Genomic DNA, 20,463 nt, shown 5'->3' on the forward strand with positions numbered 1-20,463 from the left:
AATCATAGCTAAAGGACTGTGCACCTGTGTTTCTTAAAAAGCAACAGGATCTCTTTGATTGGTTAAAAATAAAAAACGTGTTGTGTAAAGGTTAACCCTATGGGAACCAAACTTTAATTTACATACATATATATATGTGCATATATTGCCCATCTTAGAAATTAGTTAGATTAGTACTTAATAACTGACGTTATTACATGAATTTACTTTACTATTTGCGCTTATACAAAATGGAGATTCATTGTGAACTTAATAAACAATATTAAACATTAAATGTAACAATGCATTAAAGTTCATTATAAAATTCATAATTCTATAATACCATACGATATTTATCGACAAGGTAATCTCACTTGTATACAATTTAAGCAATGCAAAAAGTATGTTTCTTAAACGTCAAATGTTATAAGCCTAGAATATTAGGAAAGTGAACTAAACTAAACTAAAATAAAACTATACTAAACTAACATCATATACGGTACCTACATGGTGTAACATAGAAATGTAAGAAAGAGTTTATTTTCTAAATCATACTATGTGAAATCTAAATTGCTGAAAACTTAAATTGTCAGCTAAAAAAGGGGGGGGGAGGGAAGGAACATTAGAAAAAATATATATTGAAATATTAGACCATCATTAGAGACAAACCCTTCAGAGTGCACTCTACATAGTGCAATGCAGGGAACCAGGGGCGCCTAGAGAATATATATATAGTATTGTAGTTAAACTGAAACATGGACACTTTGTAATGTTGCATAGTTATAGCAATAGACTATGTGTGCCTAGAGACTATACCAAATAACAAAAGTGTTATTTTGGCAAGAATAGAACAGACCACTGCACAAGAGGGAAGGGACATTACTCCCAAAAATTGATCAGGTCATATTCCGAATTTAAACCGTTGGGTACACGTGTTTGCAATTTAAAAATCCAGAACATTTCCCTCTTCTGCAGTAGCCTGTCTCTGTTGCCCCCTCTAGGTGGACAGAACACTCTCTCAATAGCCTGCCACCTAAGTGTTTCCACACTTTTCTGGTGAAATTTCGCAAAATGTTGCACCAAAGGAGTGGATGCAACACCTGCTTGGATTGTGGACAAGTGATTTCGAATACGTACTTTCACCTCAGTGGTCGTGAGCCCAACGTATTGTAGATGGCACGTAGTGCAACTTAAAACATAAACTACATACGTGGAGGTGCACTTAAGGCAGGACTGTATGGAGTAAACCTCTCCAGTAACTTCTGATCTGAAACTATCAGATTGTAGTACATATTCACACACCCTACATTTATTCAGGCACTTAAAGATGCCTTTATGGGTCAGCCAGGAGCTCTGTCCCTGGTCAGTCTTGGGTAAAACAGAGGGAGACAATAGATTACCAAGAGTAGTTGTCTTCCTATAAGAGCAACGCAAACCTTGAGCAATGCAGTGCTCCAGTTTGTCATCAGCCGCCAAAAATGAAAAATGTTTCTTGATAATTTTACATATATCTGTATATTCCTGACTGTATTCAGTAACAAAAGTCACTCCCTTATGCTCTACTTTGGACCTATTATTAATGCCATCCTTGTTTAGAACCGCAGACCTTTCTAAAGGATCCACTTGGCTCCTGGCCTTCCTAATCACTTTGGTATTGTATCCTCTGTTTTTTAACCTTTTGGTCAAATCGTCACACTGCTCAGTGCACTTTTTAGGCAAAGAGCAGTTGCGTTTGACCCGAATAAACTGGCCTTTAGCCACAGCAAACGGTACGTGCCTAGGGTGACAGCTTCGTGCGTGCAAAAGGGTATTCCCTGCTATGGGCTTCCTATAGATTTCTGTCTCTACCTTTCCATCCCTTGTACCTATAATAGTAATGTCCAAAAAGTTTATCTCATTTTCCTGGAGATCACACGTAAACTTAATTCCAATATTATTGGAATTCAAGTATGTGATAAAGGACATAAATTGTGACTCACTTCCACTCCACACGAGGAGTAGGTCATCTATATAGCGGCCATAAAAGTAAATATGCTCTCTGAAGGGGTTTCCATCCCCATAGACGTGGGACAGCTCCCACCAACCCATAAACAGGTTGGCGTAAGAAGGGGCAAACTTTGCCCCCATCGCTGTCCCACGTCTCTGTAGATAGAAACCACCCTCGAAAGAAAAATAATTATGCGTGAGTAAAAACTTAAGAACTCTAAGAATAAATTGTCTGAATTCAAAAGAAAAATCTGAAAAATACTCCAAAAAGAAATTGACCGCTATTAGACCCTCCTCGTGTGGAATGGAGGAATATAATGCCACTACATCAATAGTGGCCCACTTATAGCTAGGTTGCCAACTAAGTTGCTCCACTGTACATATGATGTCTTTAGTGTCTCGGATGTAGCTATGCATCCCTTGCACCAAAGGCTGCAGCAGACTATCCACCCATTGCGAGACATGTTCCATTAGTGACCCTATTCCACTAACAATAGGACGCCCCCAAACTTCCTCGAGGGATTTATGGACCTTTGGCAGATGGTGGAAGATGGGCACTACCGGGTGATCTACCACCAGATACTCAAATGTTTTACGGTCATAGTGCCCACCCTCCAATCCATCATCCAATATATCCAGAAGTTCCCTTTTAAATCCAACTGTGGGGTCCCTGGGAAGCGGAATATAGTCTTCAATATTGTTCAACTGGCGTAGGGCTTCATTTACATAGTCCAATCTGTCCAGAACAACGACAGAGCCACCCTTATCAGCTGAACGTATGACTATGTCATGATTTTCTTGTAACTCTTTAAGGGCGGCCCTCTCCTGACTGGACAGATTGGGAGCTTGATACTTAGTACTATTTTTAAGCCTAACTAGGTCACGCTCCACACGTTTGAAAAAGGTTTCCAGGGTGTTGCCTCTTGACTGAATGGGGTAAAACAAAGATTTATTTTGAAAACTACCAGATGCATTTGTACTCTCTTTATTAGTGTCAGTCAAAGCCTCCCTAGACAAATTTTCCATATTAATTACATCACAAGTTTCATTAAATGTCAGTTTGCTAGTATACTGACCTTGAGTGGGTACATTCAAATCAGAATCCACTCTATTACCTACAAGTTCATGTGTTTCAGTAAAAAAATGTTTCTGTTATGTCATATTGCGTATTAGTTTATTTACATCGAGGATAGTGTTAAAGATATTAAAGTGATTTGTAGGTGCAAAGTTAAGACCTCGGCTCAGAAGGGAAATTTGAGAATCTGTTAATGTAAATTTAGACAGATTTATAACATTGTTTATTTGTACTTCTGCTTTCCTCTCCGACCTCTCAACTGATAATGCCCCTGGTTCACTTGTCCTATCCCGGTGCGTTGGGGAGGAAGAGAAAAAACCTGTTCAATTTTCCTCTGATCATCTACCGATGCATGTGCCTGAGTTGCCACCATACTACTATTCTCTTCAGCATAATTAGAGGCAGAGTTATTAGACTCAGCATAGTGTATTCCATTAGTGGCCACCTGCAAATGGTGATGTTCTGAGGAGATCGGAACATTAGTATTATGTGTCACAGTTGACTGGCCCTTTTTGAGAATGCTTCTAGGAAGCTCATCTCCACTAGATGCACCAGTTTCTTCCCCTGATTCAAAATCAGTGTCAGAATAAGTAACCCTCTTAGTCTCTAAATTATGTGTGGGTGTCTGTCCTTTACCTTTGTTGTTACTGTTGTTCCGTCTATTTCTAGACCTTCCCCTACCCTGTCTTTTGAATGTAGCCTTATCTGAACGTTTCCAAATATATACTAAATTATTGTTGTAATCATTCTGGTCCCTTACAAATTTTGTGTGTTTAATCTCAAGGACCGAATCTTTTACTTTGGCTACCACAGTTTTAAGAATAGTGTCAAATTTGGCGAAACTAGCTTCTAACTGACGTAAATTCATCTCAGCTTGTAACTCTCCTATCTCCTCTCTGATATTTTTGAGGAGATTTGATTTATATGATATCATTAAACGTATTGAACAGTCAGATAGAATGTCGTTCCAGGCATTAATAAATACAATATCAGTTACATCAAAGGTGGGGAATTTACTCAGTCTCAACCCACGTGGAATAATTTTTAACTTAAGGTAGGTCTCAAGTGTCCATATGTCCCATTGGAGCTTATGCTCTCTTATCAAAAGCTTCTCCAATTCCTCAAATAAGGCTGATAGAGAATAATTGGATTTGTCAGTTGAAAAAATTCTTTCAATTTCATTAGAGGTACAGTCTCTTTCAGAAGTGGGCAATAAAGAGTAAAAATGTGTGACCTCCATGGAGAAAAAAGGACTGCTCAGATTAGTGGATGAAAGCAGTAAAGTGCAACTGGGTAAAACACTTGAAAATAGAAACAGTAAAGTAAAATAACTGCAACATCCAAAGAATGTTCAAAGTAGAATATTTAAGCCTTTAAATATTGAAACAAAGTTCTGACTCCGGAGGATACAACGTTCATAAACCAATAGGTAGCAAAAGTAATGATCCAGTAGAAATTCCCCCTTTACACGCTCTGCACATTAGTAATAGACAGCAAACGACAGCAAGTAATTCACAGCTCTAGTGAACAGCAGATTTATATGTATCAAGCCACACACAGGTATCAGGTAAAAAATCAGGGGGAAACCGTGTTCCCAGGAGGCACTACCGCCTCAACTCACCACCACACGGGTGCACCGATTAACCTCTCGTCTGGTGTGTATGTTCAGCGTCCCTTAGACATTAGAGCTGACTTATCCAGAGGCTGTAGCGTCTTCGGCAGAGCGTCCCACTAAGCGGGAGGGGGTGTGTTCCGATCCTCTGGCATCATGTGATTTCCGTAAGCCAATTGGAGAAACGATCTGTAATGCTTGGAAATGCCTCCGTGAACCTTGGAGCTTAAAGTCCTTTGACCGCTGCTGCAACCCAGTTAAAAGTGCACAACCAAAGAAGAATTGTGCAGACAACGGTCAATGTTGATAAAACTTCATCTTTATTGTTGAAAACATAAAAGCACTCCAGGGGTCAACACAAGTACACAACACGAGTGTCCGCTAACATGTTTCGGCCCTCAGGCCGTAATCATAGCTAAAGGACTGTGCACCTGTGCTGAGTCTAATAACTCTGCCTCTAATTATGCTGAAGAGAATAGTAGTATGGTGGCAACTCAGGCACATGCATCGGTAGATGATCAGAGGAAAATTGAACAGGTTTTTTCTCTTCCTCCCCAACGCACCGGGATAGGACAGGTGAACCAGGGGCATTATCAGTTGAGAGGTCGGAGAGGAAAGCAGAAGTACAAATAAACAATGTTATAAATCTGTCTAAATTTACATTAACAGATTCTCAAATTTCCCTTCTGAGCCGAGGTCTTAACTTTGCACCTACAAATCACTTTAATATCTTTAACACTATCCTCGATGTAAATAAACTAATACGCAATATGACATTACAGAAACATTTTTTTACTGAAACACATGAACTTGTAGGTAATAGAGTGGATTCTGATTTGAATGTACCCACTCAAGGTCAGTATACTAGCAAACTGACATTTAATGAAACTTGTGATGTAATTAATATGGAAAATTTGTCTAGGGAGGCTTTGACTGACACTAATAAAGAGAGTACAAATGCATCTGGTAGTTTTCAAAATAAATCTTTGTTTTACCCCATTCAGTCAAGAGGCAACACCCTGGAAACCTTTTTCAAACGTGTGGAGCGTGACCTAGTTAGGCTTAAAAATAGTAGTAAGTATCAAGCTCCCAATCTGCCCAGTCAGGAGAGGGCCGCCCTTAAAGAGCTACAAGAAAATCATGACATAGTCATACGTTCAGCTGATAAGGGTGGCTCTGTCGTTGTTCTGGACAGATTGGACTATGTAAATGAAGCCCTACGCCAGTTGAACAATATTGAAGACTATATTCCGCTTCCCAGGGACCCCACAGTTGGATTTAAAAGGGAACTTCTGGATATATTGGATGATGGATTGGAGGGTGGGCACTATGACCGTAAAACATTTGAGTATCTGGTGGTAGATCACCCGGTAGTGCCCATCTTCCACCATCTGCCAAAGGTCCATAAATCCCTCGAGGAAGTTCGGGGGCGTCCTATTGTTAGTGGAATAGGGTCACTAATGGAACATGTCTCGCAATGGGTGGATAGTCTGCTGCAGCCTTTGGTGCAAGGGCTGCATAGCTACATCCGAGACACTAAAGACATCATATGTACAGTGGAGCAACTTAGTTGGCAACCTAGCTATAAGTGGGCCACTATTGATGTAGTGGCATTATATTCCTCCATTCCACACGAGGAGGGTCTAATAGCGGTCAATTTCTTTTTGGAGTATTTTTCAGATTTTTCTTTTGAATTCAGACAATTTATTCTTAGAGTTCTTAAGTTTTTACTCACGCATAATTATTTTTCTTTCGAGGGTGGTTTCTATCTACAGAGACGTGGGACAGCGATGGGGGCAAAGTTTGCCCCTTCTTACGCCAACCTGTTTATGGGTTGGTGGGAGCTGTCCCACGTCTATGGGGATGGAAACCCCTTCAGAGAGCATATTTACTTTTATGGCCGCTATATAGATGACCTACTCCTCGTGTGGAGTGGAAGTGAGTCACAATTTATGTCCTTTATCACATACTTGAATTCCAATAATATTGGAATTAAGTTTACGTGTGATCTCCAGGATAATGAGATAAACTTTTTGGACATTACTATTATAGGTACAAGGGATGGAAAGGTAGAGACAGAAATCTATAGGAAGCCCATAGCAGGGAATACCCTTTTGCACGCACGAAGCTGTCACCCTAGGCACGTACCGTTTGCTGTGGCTAAAGGCCAGTTTATTCGGGTCAAACGCAACTGCTCTTTGCCTAAAAAGTGCACTGAGCAGTGTGACGATTTGACCAAAAGGTTAAAAAACAGAGGATACAATACCAAAGTGATTAGGAAGGCCAGGAGCCAAGTGGATCCTTTAGAAAGGTCTGCGGTTCTAAACAAGGATGGCATTAATAATAGGTCCAAAGTAGAGCATAAGGGAGTGACTTTTGTTACTGAATACAGTCAGGAATATACAGATATATGTAAAATTATCAAGAAACATTTTTCATTTTTGGCGGCTGATGACAAACTGGAGCACTGCATTGCTCAAGGTTTGCGTTGCTCTTATAGGAAGACAACTACTCTTGGTAATCTATTGTCTCCCTCTGTTTTACCCAAGACTGACCAGGGACAGAGCTCCTGGCTGACCCATAAAGGCATCTTTAAGTGCCTGAATAAATGTAGGGTGTGTGAATATGTACTACAATCTGATAGTTTCAGATCAGAAGTTACTGGAGAGGTTTACTCCATACAGTCCTGCCTTAAGTGCACCTCCACGTATGTAGTTTATGTTTTAAGTTGCACTACGTGCCATCTACAATACGTTGGGCTCACGACCACTGAGGTGAAAGTACGTATTCGAAATCACTTGTCCACAATCCAAGCAGGTGTTGCATCCACTCCTTTGGTGCAACATTTTGCGAAATTTCACCAGAAAAGTGTGGAAACACTTAGGTGGCAGGCTATTGAGAGAGTGTTCTGTCCACCTAGAGGGGGTAACAGAGACAGGCTACTGCAGAAGAGGGAAATGTTCTGGATTTTTAAATTGCAAACACGTGTACCCAAGGGTTTAAATTCGGAATATGACCTGATCAATTTTTGGGAGTAATGTCCCTTCCCTCTTGTGCAGTGGTCTGTTCTATTCTTGCCAAAATAACACTTTTGTTATTTGGTATAGTCTCTAGGCACACATAGTCTATTGCTATAACTATGCAACATTACAAAGTGTCCATGCTTCAGTTTAACTACAGTACTATATATATATTCTCTAGGCGCCCCTGGTTCCCTGCATTGCACTATGTAGAGTACACTTTAAAGGGTTTATCTCTAATGATGGTCTAATATTTCAATATATATTTTTTCTAATGTTCCTTCCCTCCCCCCCCTTTTTTAGCTGACAATTTAAGTTTTCAGCAATTTAGATTTCACATAGTATGCTTTAGAGAATAAACTCTTTCTTACATTTCTATGTTACATCACGTAGGTACCGTATATGATGTTAGTTTAGTATAGTTTAGTTTAGTTCACTTTCCTAATATTCTAGGCTTATAACATTTGACGTTTAAGAAACATACTTTTTGCATTGCTTAAATTGTATACTAGCGAGATTACCCTGTCGATAAATATCGTATGGTATTATAGAATTATGAATTTTATAATGAACTTTAATGCATTGTTACATTTAATGTTTAATATTGTTTATTAAGTTCACAATGAATCTCCATTTTGTATAAGCGCAAATAGTAAAGTAAATTCATGTAATAACGTCAGTTATTAAGTACTAATCTAACTAAGTTCTAAGATGGGCAATATATGCACATATATATATGTATGTAAATTAAAGTTTGGTTCCCATAGGGTTAACCTTTACACAACACGTTCTTTATTTTTAACCAATCAAAGAGATCCTGTTGCTTTTTAAGAAACACAGGTGCACAGTCCTTTAGCTATGATTACGGCCTGAGGGCCGAAACATGTTAGCGGACACTCGTGTTGTGTACTTGTGTTGACCCCTGGAGTGCTTTTATGTTTTCAACAATAAAGATGAAGTTTTATCAACATTGACCGTTGTCTGCACAATTCTTCTTTGGTTGTGCACTTTTAACTGGGTTGCAGCAGCGGTCAAAGGACTTTAAGCTCCAAGGTTCACGGAGGCATTTCCAAGCATTACAGATCGTTTCTCCAATTGGCTTACGGAAATCACATGATGCCAGAGGATCGGAACACACCCCCTCCCGCTTAGTGGGACGCTCTGCCGAAGACGCTACAGCCTCTGGATAAGTCAGCTCTAATGTCTAAGGGACGCTGAACATACACACCAGACAAGAGGTTAATCGGTGCACCCGTGTGGTGGTGAGTTGAGGCGGTAGTGCCTCCTGGGAACACGGTTTCCCCCTGATTTTTTACCTGATACCTGTGTGTGGCTTGATACATATAAATCTGCTGTTCACTAGAGCTGTGAATTACTTGCTGTCGTTTGCTGTCTATTACTAATGTGCAGAGCGTGTAAAGGGGGAATTTCTACTGGATCATTACTTTTGCTACCTATTGCTTTATGAACGTTGTATCCTCCGGAGTCAGAACTTTGTTTCAATATTTAAAGGCTTAAATATTCTACTTTGAACATTCTTTGGATGTTGCAGTTATTTTACATTACTGTTTCTATATATATATATGTATAAATATATATATATGTATAAATATATATATATAAATATATATATGTGTATATGTATATATATATATATATGTATAAATATATATATGTGTATATACAATATATATATGTGTGTGTGTGTATTATATATATATATATATATATATATATATATATATGTATATATACCTGTATATATATATATGTGTGTGTATATATATATATATATATGTATAATATATATATATATATATATATATATATATATATATATATATATATATATATATATATATATATATATAATATATATATATATATATATATATATATATATATATATATAAGGGAGGGGGTAAATGTTCCCTAAAGATCCACTTATCTCAATATTTGCAAAGTATAAAATTATTTTAATAAATATTTTGGCACAAGTTTAGCCACTACATAATTGTTCTTCATATGTTCATAGCATTAACCTAAAGGGACAATAAAGTAAAAATTTGACTGTATAGACTTAAAGGGACAGTCTACACTAAAAATGTTATTGTTTAAAAATATAGATAATGCCTTTACTGCTCTTTCCCCAGCTTTACACAACAAAATTGTTATATTAATATACTTTATAACATTTAAACCTCTACATTTCTGCCTGTTTCTAAGCCACTACAGACAGCCTCTTATCACATGCTTTTGTATTTGCTTTTCACAACAGGAGACTGCTAGTTCATATGGGCCGATGAGTTATTTAAGAGTTAGCACAACACAGTACTAAATGCAAGTCAATAGATAATAAATAAAGTCATGTGTTCAGGGGGCTGTCAGAAGATGCTTAGATACAAAGTAATTACAAAGGTAAAAAGTACATTAATATAACTGTGTTGGTTGTGCAAAACTGGGGAATGGGTAATAAAAGGATTATCTATCTTTTTAAACAATAACATTTTTATTGTAGACAGTCCCTTTTAACAATTTTCCAATTTACTTCTATTATCATTTTTGCTTAGTTTTTTTGGTATCCTTTGTCAAAGAGTAATCCTAGATGAGCTCAGGAATGTGCCCTTTGGCAGCAGTGTTTGCAACAATGCTTATAGCAATGTTATAGATAGTTGCAAACTTTGCTGCTATATAGTGTCCATAGCAATTGATAAATGAAAGCCCGTTTTTTAAAATACTATTAAAAACAGGGGCACTTTCATCCATCAAAGTTTACAAAGCATCCGTTTTGATTAAAAACTTACCTCTCTTCTTTTCTTTTTGCCAAATTTTACAAATTCGATACTTTTGCTTCTTCGGAGGCTATTTTTGGGAGAAAGGTTTTGCAAGCAGTGGTGCCTTCCGTTTAGGTTACCTGTCTTGTTCCCTCCCTTCATCCGTGTCCTAAAGCTTTGTTATTGGTATCCCACAAGTAAGGATGAATCCGTGGACTGGATACACCTTGTAAGAGAAAACAGAATTTATGCTTACCTGATAAATTACTTTCTCTTACGGTGTATCCAGTCCACGGCCCGCCCTGGTAATTAAGCCAGGTTAAAAATAATTGTTTAAACTACAGTCACCACTGCACCCTATGGTTTCTCCTTTTTCTCCTAACCGTCGGTCAAATGACTGGGGGGGCGGAGCCTGAGGGGGAGCTATATGGACAGCTTTGCTGTGTGCTCTCTTTGCCACTTCCTGTAGGGAATGAGAATATCCCACAAGTAAGGATGAATCCGTGGACTGGATACACCGTAAGAGAAAGTAATTTATCAGGTAAGCATAAATTCTGTTTTTTAAAAAAACGGGCTTTCATTCATCAAAGTTTACCTTCACTTTAACCTTTAATATAAATTCATGACTAGTTCAATAAATAATTGTATATACTTTTTAACAATTTTATAACACATATAAACATGAAATAATTGCAATAATAACTGAACATTTAGATGATCACATTTAATCTACAAGTTTGAGTATACATTTCATACTTTAAAAGTGCAATTTTAGATATATTTTTCAACACATGTTAAAAAAAGAAAAACAAAAAATAAATTATATACATATATGATAGAACCCAAAGCAATAAAGATACCCTTGGATTATATAGGCAAAATATAATTAATGCTCACATCTATTACCAGTATCCTATTTTCTACTTGACTGGCTCCCCTCTGACTTTGATTTCCCCATGTTATTTATATTTCTTTTATATTTTTAATGATGATGATGATTAGTTTACAATTATATTGCAATTATAAATGTACCAAATATCTGAACATTTTTCTTTGTATTTTTTCTTGTGCATTCATAACAACTTTTTATTGAGCTTCATTCTGTGGGGGGGGGTTTGGGGCTAAGTAATTATACTGATAATGTGTAATGTACACATCTCTTATTGAGCATTTTATGCTTTATTGCATGTTATCTTTCAAGTGGGAGTATTTAGCTAACCCTTTAAGCAAGGGCTCCGGAACTTCCATATCAGAGTTCTGTAAACAGCAACAAGTATTTCACCATTCTCATCCTGTAATTTGATGCCCTCATCATGATAATCAATCAATACTTCAAACAGTATTTTAATATCAGCCACAATTAAAGTTGTTAGAAACACATATGGCTTTGATTGTGCCATAAGCTGTTAAACACCTCTGAGAAATATTGGATCTAGAACTCTGTGGAACTTTGTGTCTTACTATGAGTTATTTATATAAGTGGTTATGGTGGGGTACTGCATGCAATTTTAAACATTTTGCTTTCTTTTTCTAGGGGCCACTAGAGGTAGCTCAAGTATTTCTGGCTGAAATTCCAGCTGATCCAAAACTCTATAGGCATCACAATAAGCTGAGATTGTGTTTTAAAGAGTTTATCCTGCGGTAAGTGAAGCAAAGATATATATTCATAGCCTGTGCATGTGAGAAAAATATTTTTTCTGCTAAATGATATACTTAACCTTCTATTTGTTTTACCGATAGTTTTACATTTATTTGAAGGGACACAATACTGTTGATACGTCTCCTGTAATGTTGGTGTATTTATCAGCAGCAGTTGCCACCAACGTGTTACGTATTGTAATTATGAATAATTCTGATCAGTTAATCTTTATATACACATTGATTATATTTATGTAGTAGCTGAATATCACATATGACCAGTTATATCTATAAATTTATCAATACAATATTAAAATATAAAGCAGGCTATATAGATATTTAGATTAATTACTATTCAGTAGATATTGTCTATTATCCCATGTGTGGACACAATATTTCTATAAATTAACCTTAACTCAAAATGAATCACTTAACAAATATCCCACATGAACTTTACAAGAACAATTTGTATTTAACCAGCAACACTTAGTCCAAAGCCAAAATATGGACTACTAACTTAACAATGCTTAGTTAACAATATAACCAGATATTTCAAAACAAATCTTACCAAATCTCAATAAATCTAATAGAACTTCCAGAAAAATATAATTAAACTTTTTGGCCCAAATAGTCTTAAAATACTTCAAATAATCAACCAGAGATTTAACCACAATAATAAATGCAAGTTTTGTTTTAATATATCACAGTAACTCATTTGAATTTATAATTTATATTGACTTAGCGCTAGTATATTTAATATATGAAATACACTGGTCTAGTCAATACTAGCGTTGCAAATATAAAGTACCTCTTTAAATACTAGCTTCAATTAAACTACAGCAATAAAGAATATTTTAGCTTCAAAACATTAAAAAATATAACAGCATCAAACCGCTTAATACATTACCAGCTCCATTGAGAGTTAACTATCCCAGATATTTCTATTGTTATATGTGTGGATATATTGCACAAATTTTGGGAGAGAATTAAGCCCAATAATCTCTTATCCAGAAAGAGGGTCCCAACAGAATTTGTTTTACAGATGACTGTGTACCCACACTCTCGTCACTCTGTAAAAATGGCAGCTATTGCAGGATTGCAACAATATAAACAGGCAAGGCTCAGTCAGTAAGTCACCAAAAAGAGGCAGCAAGGGCCCTTCTCTCCTTGTGCAAGGAGTTTTCGTCCAAGGCCAAACTCCTCCCCATTTCTTAATCACCCAATAGAATCTGTGTGCGCCCTTAACTCTCATTGGCTATTGGGAATGCCACTTTGTAATCCAATTTCCTTAATTGGATACCTGTGTCTGCAATTCTCGCACTAAACACTGGGGGAACAATAGGCAACGGAATGTAGTTTCATTAGTAAATAGTACAGAAAAATTATATAATGTCATATCTAGTACATCTCCAATGCTGAGTGTATAAAAGCATATTATATAATTCACAGCACAAATTACATAGACATTTATATACCAGTATATACCAGTCATATTTGGAACCTCATATGTATATTAGATGTCTGAAAAACAAAGAAGATGTTATTTATTTTAAATATACGGCTATATATTCATTTCACTTCATATTTAATACAGTATCTTGGGCATCAGACACATCGTAGATATATATAACATGACCCATATATATATTTATCAGTAATTATATTAACTCGTATAAAAACTATATAGACAATTGGTTTAACTTTAAATCTTCAAACTCTTGTGCTTTCAAATTACACAGGTTAAGATATTTCTTCCTTAGATACCTTTAAAGGGACAGTTTACTCAAAAAACTTCTCCCCTTTAATTTGTTCCCAATGATCCACTTTACCTGCTGGAGTGTATTAAATTGTTTACAAGTAGCTCCTTTACCCTTATATTGGCATTTGAAATTGTTGATTTAGCATGTGGTATCCCCACCTATTCTGAAAGTTTGTGGCCGCAGGTCCCAGCTATAGATAAGCTTTGTAAACACAGCCAGCAGAAGAAACTACACTCCAAGTGGGATATAGCAGAGATAAGGTAATACAATGTTGATTTTCCATTGTTCTCTCCAAGTACTGGTAATTGATTTATGGAAAGATACAAGATAAAGAAGCAGGTATATGTATACAGTGTGATACAGTAATGAGATCTGATTATAACTACAAGCTCAACCCATTTTATTAGGCTGTGGCTTCAAAACACAAAATCAGAGCTTTAATATACACAAAAAAACATAAAAAGCTATTTTTCATACATTTTTTCTCTGCAGTTGGTAAAAAAAGCAATTGTAAACATTAAGCGAAAAACCATTTTTCAGTATACTGTCCCTTTAACTCAGACGAGGATTCTAGGGTTTTGTATATTTAACTCCATATGGAATAATTAACACTTAGATGATAGATATTTAAATTTGCTGTCCATCCTGAGATCTCTCCCACACTGCAGACATCTAGGCTCCGGTCCACAGGGGCATCTTGAATTAGGTAAGTATCAGGGCAATTGTTTTAATTGAGTTATTTAGATATACATCAAAGTGCAATCTGCATAGTAAGTGGGGACATTTGTCTGCTTTGAACTCTGAAGTGTAATCAGCAAGGGTGTGGTGTCACCCAATTTCTGACATCAGACTTGCAATACAAATTAATGTATCTAGCAATGGTCAGAACATGTCCAAGTTTAATATTTAATATATAAATTCTTTAATCTTATCATATATAGGTACATGTGTATATACATATATTATCTAATGTCACTCAGCAATACCGTGACAATACCCATATGTAAAATCACTTGAAAGTGATGCAGCATAACTGTAACAAATATCACATGAACATCTGTAGGTAAAAAGAAAGATATTTTACCGCAAAATGTCTTCAGCTCACTATAGTAAGTACTCTGTAAACTTCAGCTACTGTCAGCTTCATCAGTCCTGATGTCACACTTGGTTTTACTGTGATTTAATGAGATTTCACTGAACTGTTGCAAGATTTCATAGTAAACGTCCTTAAACTGAGGGGAGACATTTCATAATTGTGTCTGTACTTGCCAGATGCACGCTCCCTTGCAGGTCATGGGACTAGAATCCTGATTGGCTGCTTAAAGTCCCTTTTATTTTATTTTTATTATTATCATTTATTTGTAGAGCGCTAACAGGTTCTGCAGCGCTATGAACATAGGTGGTATATAAAAACAATTACAGGGATCAAATGGGTAGAGTGTCCTGCCGAGAGTTGCACTGTTGTAGTTGGCTCTTATGGAGGTGGACTGGCAGAGAGGTGCGGCAGATGAAGAGCAATGTGTAAGGAAGATGAGCCTTGCAGAGGCAATCATTATGGATTGTAAAGGAGCTAGGCGGCAGCTAGGGAGACCAGAGAAGATGGAGTTGCAGTAGTCGAGGCGGGAAAGGATGAGAGAGTGGATTAAAATCTTAGTTGTGTCTTGTGTAAGGAAATGTCTGATTTTAGTGATGTTTTTAAGGTGGAAGCGGCAGGCTTTAGCCAAGGACTGAATGTGAGGAGTGAAAGTAAGATCTGAGTCAAGTGTGACCCCAAGACATCGGGCATGTGAGGTTGGGGTATTGATGGAGTTATCAGCAGTTATAGACACATGGGGGGGTGTAGATTTTGGTAGAAGGGTGGAAAATAAGGAGCTCAGTTTTGGAGAGATTTAGCTTGAGGTAGTGAGAGGACATCCAAGATAAGATATGAGAGAGACAGTTAGTGACACGGGTTAGCAAGGAAGGAGATAGTTCTGGTGCAGAGAGGTAGATTTGGGTATCGTCGGCATACAGATGATAGTGAAACCCATGGGACTTTATTAAGGAACCTAATGAGGACGTGTAGGTTGAGAAGAGAAGGGTACAGAGGACAGAGCCTTGCGGTTCCCCAACAGAAAGAGGTAATGGGGCAGAGGATGCTCCAGTGAAGGCTACACTAAAGGTACGGTTAGACAGATAGAAAGAGAATCAAGAGAGAGCTGTGTTGCAGATTCCGAAGGATTGGAGGGTATGGAGCAAAAGAGGGTGGTCGACAGTGTCAAAGGCTACAGACAGATCAAGGAGGATAAGTAGAGAGAAGTGGCCTTTGAATTTTTCTGTAAGTAGGTTGTGGTATCCTTAACAATTGCTGGCTCTGTTGAGTGAAGGGGGCAAAATCCAGATTGCAGTGGATCAAGGAGGGAGTTTAATGTAAGGAAATGGGATAGACGCGCATATACTAGCTTTTCAAGAAGCTTTGAGGCAAGAGGGAGTAGGGGAAAAGGGCAGTAATTGGATGGGGAGGTTGGATCGAGAGAAGGTTTTTTGAAGATAGGTTTGACTAATGCATGTTTAAGAGATGTGGGAACGATACCAGTGCTGAGGGAGAGGTTGAAGATGTGTGTGAGTATAGGGGTAAGGGTAGAAGAGAGGGAGGGGAGTAGTTGTGAGGGGATGGGGTCGAGGGGACAGGTAGTGAGGTGAGAGGATAGTAAAAGGGCAGAAACTTCTTCCTCTGTAACAGGGGCAAAAGAGCTTAATTTATGGCTATGTGGGTTATTGGATGATTGTGAGCTTTTGAGGGGGTGGGAGACCGGTAGTATGTGAGAGCTGATTTCATTTCTGATGGAGTCGATTTTGTTGTTGAAGTAGCTAGCAAAATCTTGAGCTGAGAGAAAAGTTGTGGTGGGATGTGCTGGGGTGGGCGGAGAAGAGTATTGAATGTGGAGAACAAACGTTTTGAGTTTGAAGAAAGAGTAAAGATAAGAGTAGAGAAGTAATGTTGCTTATATAGATTAAGGGCAGAATAGTAAGAGTTCAAGATGAACTTATAGTGAAGAAAGTCAGCAGAACTCCCAGATTTCCTCCATTGTCGCTCAGCAGTACGGGAACATCTAAGTAGGTACCGTGTCAGAGGAGTATGCCAGGGCTGAGGATGAGTGTATGTTTCTCCAACATAGGTGTGTCCGGTCCACGGCGTCATCCTTACTTGTGGGATATTCTCTTCCCCAACAGGAAATGGCAAAGAGCCCAGCAAAGCTGGTCACATGATCCCTCCTAGGCTCCGCCTACCCCAGTCATTCTCTTTGCCGTTGTACAGGCAACATCTCCACGGAGATGGCTTAGAGTTTTTTAGTGTTTAACTGTAGTTTTTTATTATTCAATCAAGAGTTTGTTATTTTGAAATAGTGCTGGTATGTACTATTTACTCAGAAACAGAAAAGAGATGAAGATTTCTGTTTGTATGAGGAAAATGATTTTAGCAACCGTAACTAAAATCCATGGCTGTTCCACACAGGACTGTTGAGAGCAATTAACTTCAGTTGGGGAACAGTGTGCAGTCTCTTGCTGCTTGAGGTATGACACATTCTAACAAGACGATGTAATGCTGGAAGCTGTCATTTTCCCTATGGGATCCGGTAAGCCATATTTATTACGATCGTAAATAAGGGCTTTACAAGGGCTTATTTAGACTGTAGACTTTTCTGGGCTAAATCGATTCATTATTAGCACATATTTAGCCTTGAGGAATCATTTTATCTGGGTATTTGATATAATAATATCGGCAGGCACTGTATTAGACACCTTATTTCTTAGGGGCTTTCCCAAAGCATAAGCAGAGTCTCATTTTCGCGCCGGTGTGGCGCACTTGTTTTTGAGAGGCATGGCATGCAGTCGCATGTGAGAGGAGCTCTGATACTTAGAAAAGACTTTCTGAAGGCGTCATTTGGTATCGTATTCCCCTTTGGGCTTGGTTGGGTCTCAGCAAAGCAGATACCAGGGACTGTAAAGGGGTTAAAGCTTATAACGGCTCCGGTTCCGTTATTTTAAGGGTTAAAGCTTCCAAATTTGGTGTGCAATATTTTTAAGGCTTTAAGACACTGTGGTGAAAATTTGGTGATTTTTGAACAATTCCTTCATGTTTTTTTCGCAATTGCAGTAACAAAGTGTGTTCAGTTTAAAATTTAAAGTGACAGTAACGGTTTTATTTTAAAACGTTTTTTGTACTTTCTTATCAAGTTTATGCCTGTTTAACATGTCTGAACTACCAGATAGACTGTGTTCTGAATGTGGGGAAGCCAGAATTCCTATTCATTTAAATAAATGTGATTTATGTGATAATGACAATGATGCCCAAGATGATTCCTCAAGTGAGGGGAGTAAGCATGGTACTGCATCATTCCCTCCTTCGTCTACACGAGTCTTGCCCACTCAGGAGGCCCCTAGTACATCTAGCGCGCCAATACTCCTTACTATGCAACAATTAACGGCTGTAATGGATAATTCTGTCAAAAACATTTTAGCCAAAATGAACCCTTGTCAGCGTAAGCGTGGCTGCTCTGTTTTAGTTACTGAAGAGCATGACGACGCTGATATTAATATCTCTGAAGGGCCCCTAATCCAATTTGAGGGGGCCAGGGAGGTTTTATCTGAGGGAGAAATTACTGATTCAGGGAACATTTCTCATCAGGCTGAATCTGATGTGATTACATTTAAATTTAAGTTGGAACATCTCCGCATTTTGCTTAAGGAGGTATTATCCACTCTGGATGATTGTGAAAAGTTGGTCATTCCAGAGAAACTATGTAAAATGGACAAGTTCCCTAGAGGTGCCGGGGCTCCCAGAAGCTTTTCCTATACCCAAGCGGGTGGCGGACATTGTTAATAAAGAATGGGAAAGGCCCGGTATTCCTTTCGTCCCTCCCCCCATATTTAAAAAATTGTTTCCTATGGTCGACCCCAGAAAGGACTTATGGCAGTCAGTCCCCAAGGTCGAGGGAGCGGTTTCTACTTTAAACAAACGCACCACTATACCCATAGAGGATAGTTGTGCTTTCAAAGATCCTATGGATAAAAAATTAGAAGGTTTGCTTAAAAAGATGTTTGTTCAGCAGGGTTACCTTCTACAACCCATTTCATGCATTGTCCCTGTCACTACAGCTGCATATTTCTGGTTTGATGAACTGATTAAGGTGCTCGATAGTGATTCTCCTCCTTATGAGGAGATTATGGACAGAATCAATGCTCTCAAATTGGCTAATTCTTTCACTCTAGACGCCACTTTGCAAGTGGCTAGGTTAGCGGGCCAAGAATTCTGGGTTTGCTATTGTGGCGCGCAGAGCGCTTTGGTTGAAATCTTGGTCGGCTGATGCGTCTTCCAAGAACAAGTTACTAAACATTCCTTTCAAGGGGAAAACGCTGTTTGGCCCTGACTTGAATGAGATTATCTCTGATATCACTGGGGGTAAGGGCCACGCCCTTCCTCAGGATAGGCCTTTCAAGGCAAAAAATAGACCTAATTTTCGTCCCTTTCGTAAAAACGGACCAGCCCAAAGTGCTAACGTCCTCTAAGCAAGAGGGTAATACTTCTCAAGCCAAGCCAGCTTGGAGACCAATGCAAGGCTGGAACAAGGGAAAGCAGGCCCAAGAAACCTGTCACTGCTACCAAGACAGCATGAAATATTGGCCCCCGATCCGGGACCCGGATCTGGTGGGGGGCAGACTCTCTCTCTTCGCTCAGGCTTGGGCAAGAGATGTTCTGGATCCTTGGGCGCTAGAAATAGTCTCCCAGGGTTATCTTCTGGAATTCAAGGGACTTCCCCCAAGGGGGAGGTTCCACAGGTCTCAGTTGTCTTCAGACCACATAAAAAGACAGGCGTTCTTACATTGTGTAGAAGACCTGTTAAAAATGGGAGTGATTCATCCTGTTCCATTAAGAGAACAAGGGATGGGGTTCTACTCCAATCTGTTCATAGTTCCCAAAAAAGAGGGAACGTTCAGACCAATCTTAGATCTCAAGATCTTAAACAAATTTCTCAAGGTCCCATCGTTCAAGATGGAAACCATTCGAACTATCCTTCCTTCCATCCAGGAAGGTCAATTCATGACCACGGTGGATTTAAAGGATGCGTATCTACATATTCCTATCCACAAGGAACATCATCGGTTCCTAAAGGTTTGCATTCCTGGACAAACATTACCAGTTTGTGGCGCTTCCTTTCGGATTAGCCACTGCTCCAAGGATTTTCACAAAGGTACTAGGGTCCCTTCTAGCGGTACTAAGACCAAGGGGCATTGCAGTAGTACCTTACCTGGACGACATTCTGATTCAAGCGTCGTCCCTCCCTCGAGCAAAGGCTCACACGGACATCGTCCTGGCCTTTCTCAGATCTCACGGCTGGAAAGTGAACGTGGAAAAGAGTTCTCTATCCCCGTCAACAAGGGTTCCCTTCTTGGGAACAATTATAGACTCCTCAGAAATGAGGATTTTTCTAACAGAGGCCAGAAAGACAAAACTTCTGGACTCTTGTCGGATACTTCATTCCGTTCCTCTTCCTTCCGTAGCTCAGTGCATGGAAGTGATCGGGTTGATGGTAGCGGCAATGGACATAGTTCCTTTTGCGCGCATTCATCTAAGACC

General features: G+C 38.6%; 1 protein-coding gene across 1 annotated transcript in view; it reads left to right on the plus strand.

Annotated features, from left to right (window-relative positions):
* Nucleotides 1-20,463, plus strand: part of DOCK8 (dedicator of cytokinesis 8) — a 515,743-nt gene that overhangs the window by 450,911 nt on the left and 44,369 nt on the right. Inside the window, exon 47 of the mRNA XM_053699981.1 lies at nucleotides 11,981-12,087. Coding sequence (XP_053555956.1) covers nucleotides 11,981-12,087 — 107 coding nt within the window. The remainder of the gene's footprint in view (nucleotides 1-11,980; nucleotides 12,088-20,463) is intronic.

The sequence above is a fragment of the Bombina bombina genome, chromosome 2 (assembly GCF_027579735.1).
Source record: "Bombina bombina isolate aBomBom1 chromosome 2, aBomBom1.pri, whole genome shotgun sequence".
Taxonomy (NCBI): domain Eukaryota; kingdom Metazoa; phylum Chordata; class Amphibia; order Anura; family Bombinatoridae; genus Bombina; species Bombina bombina.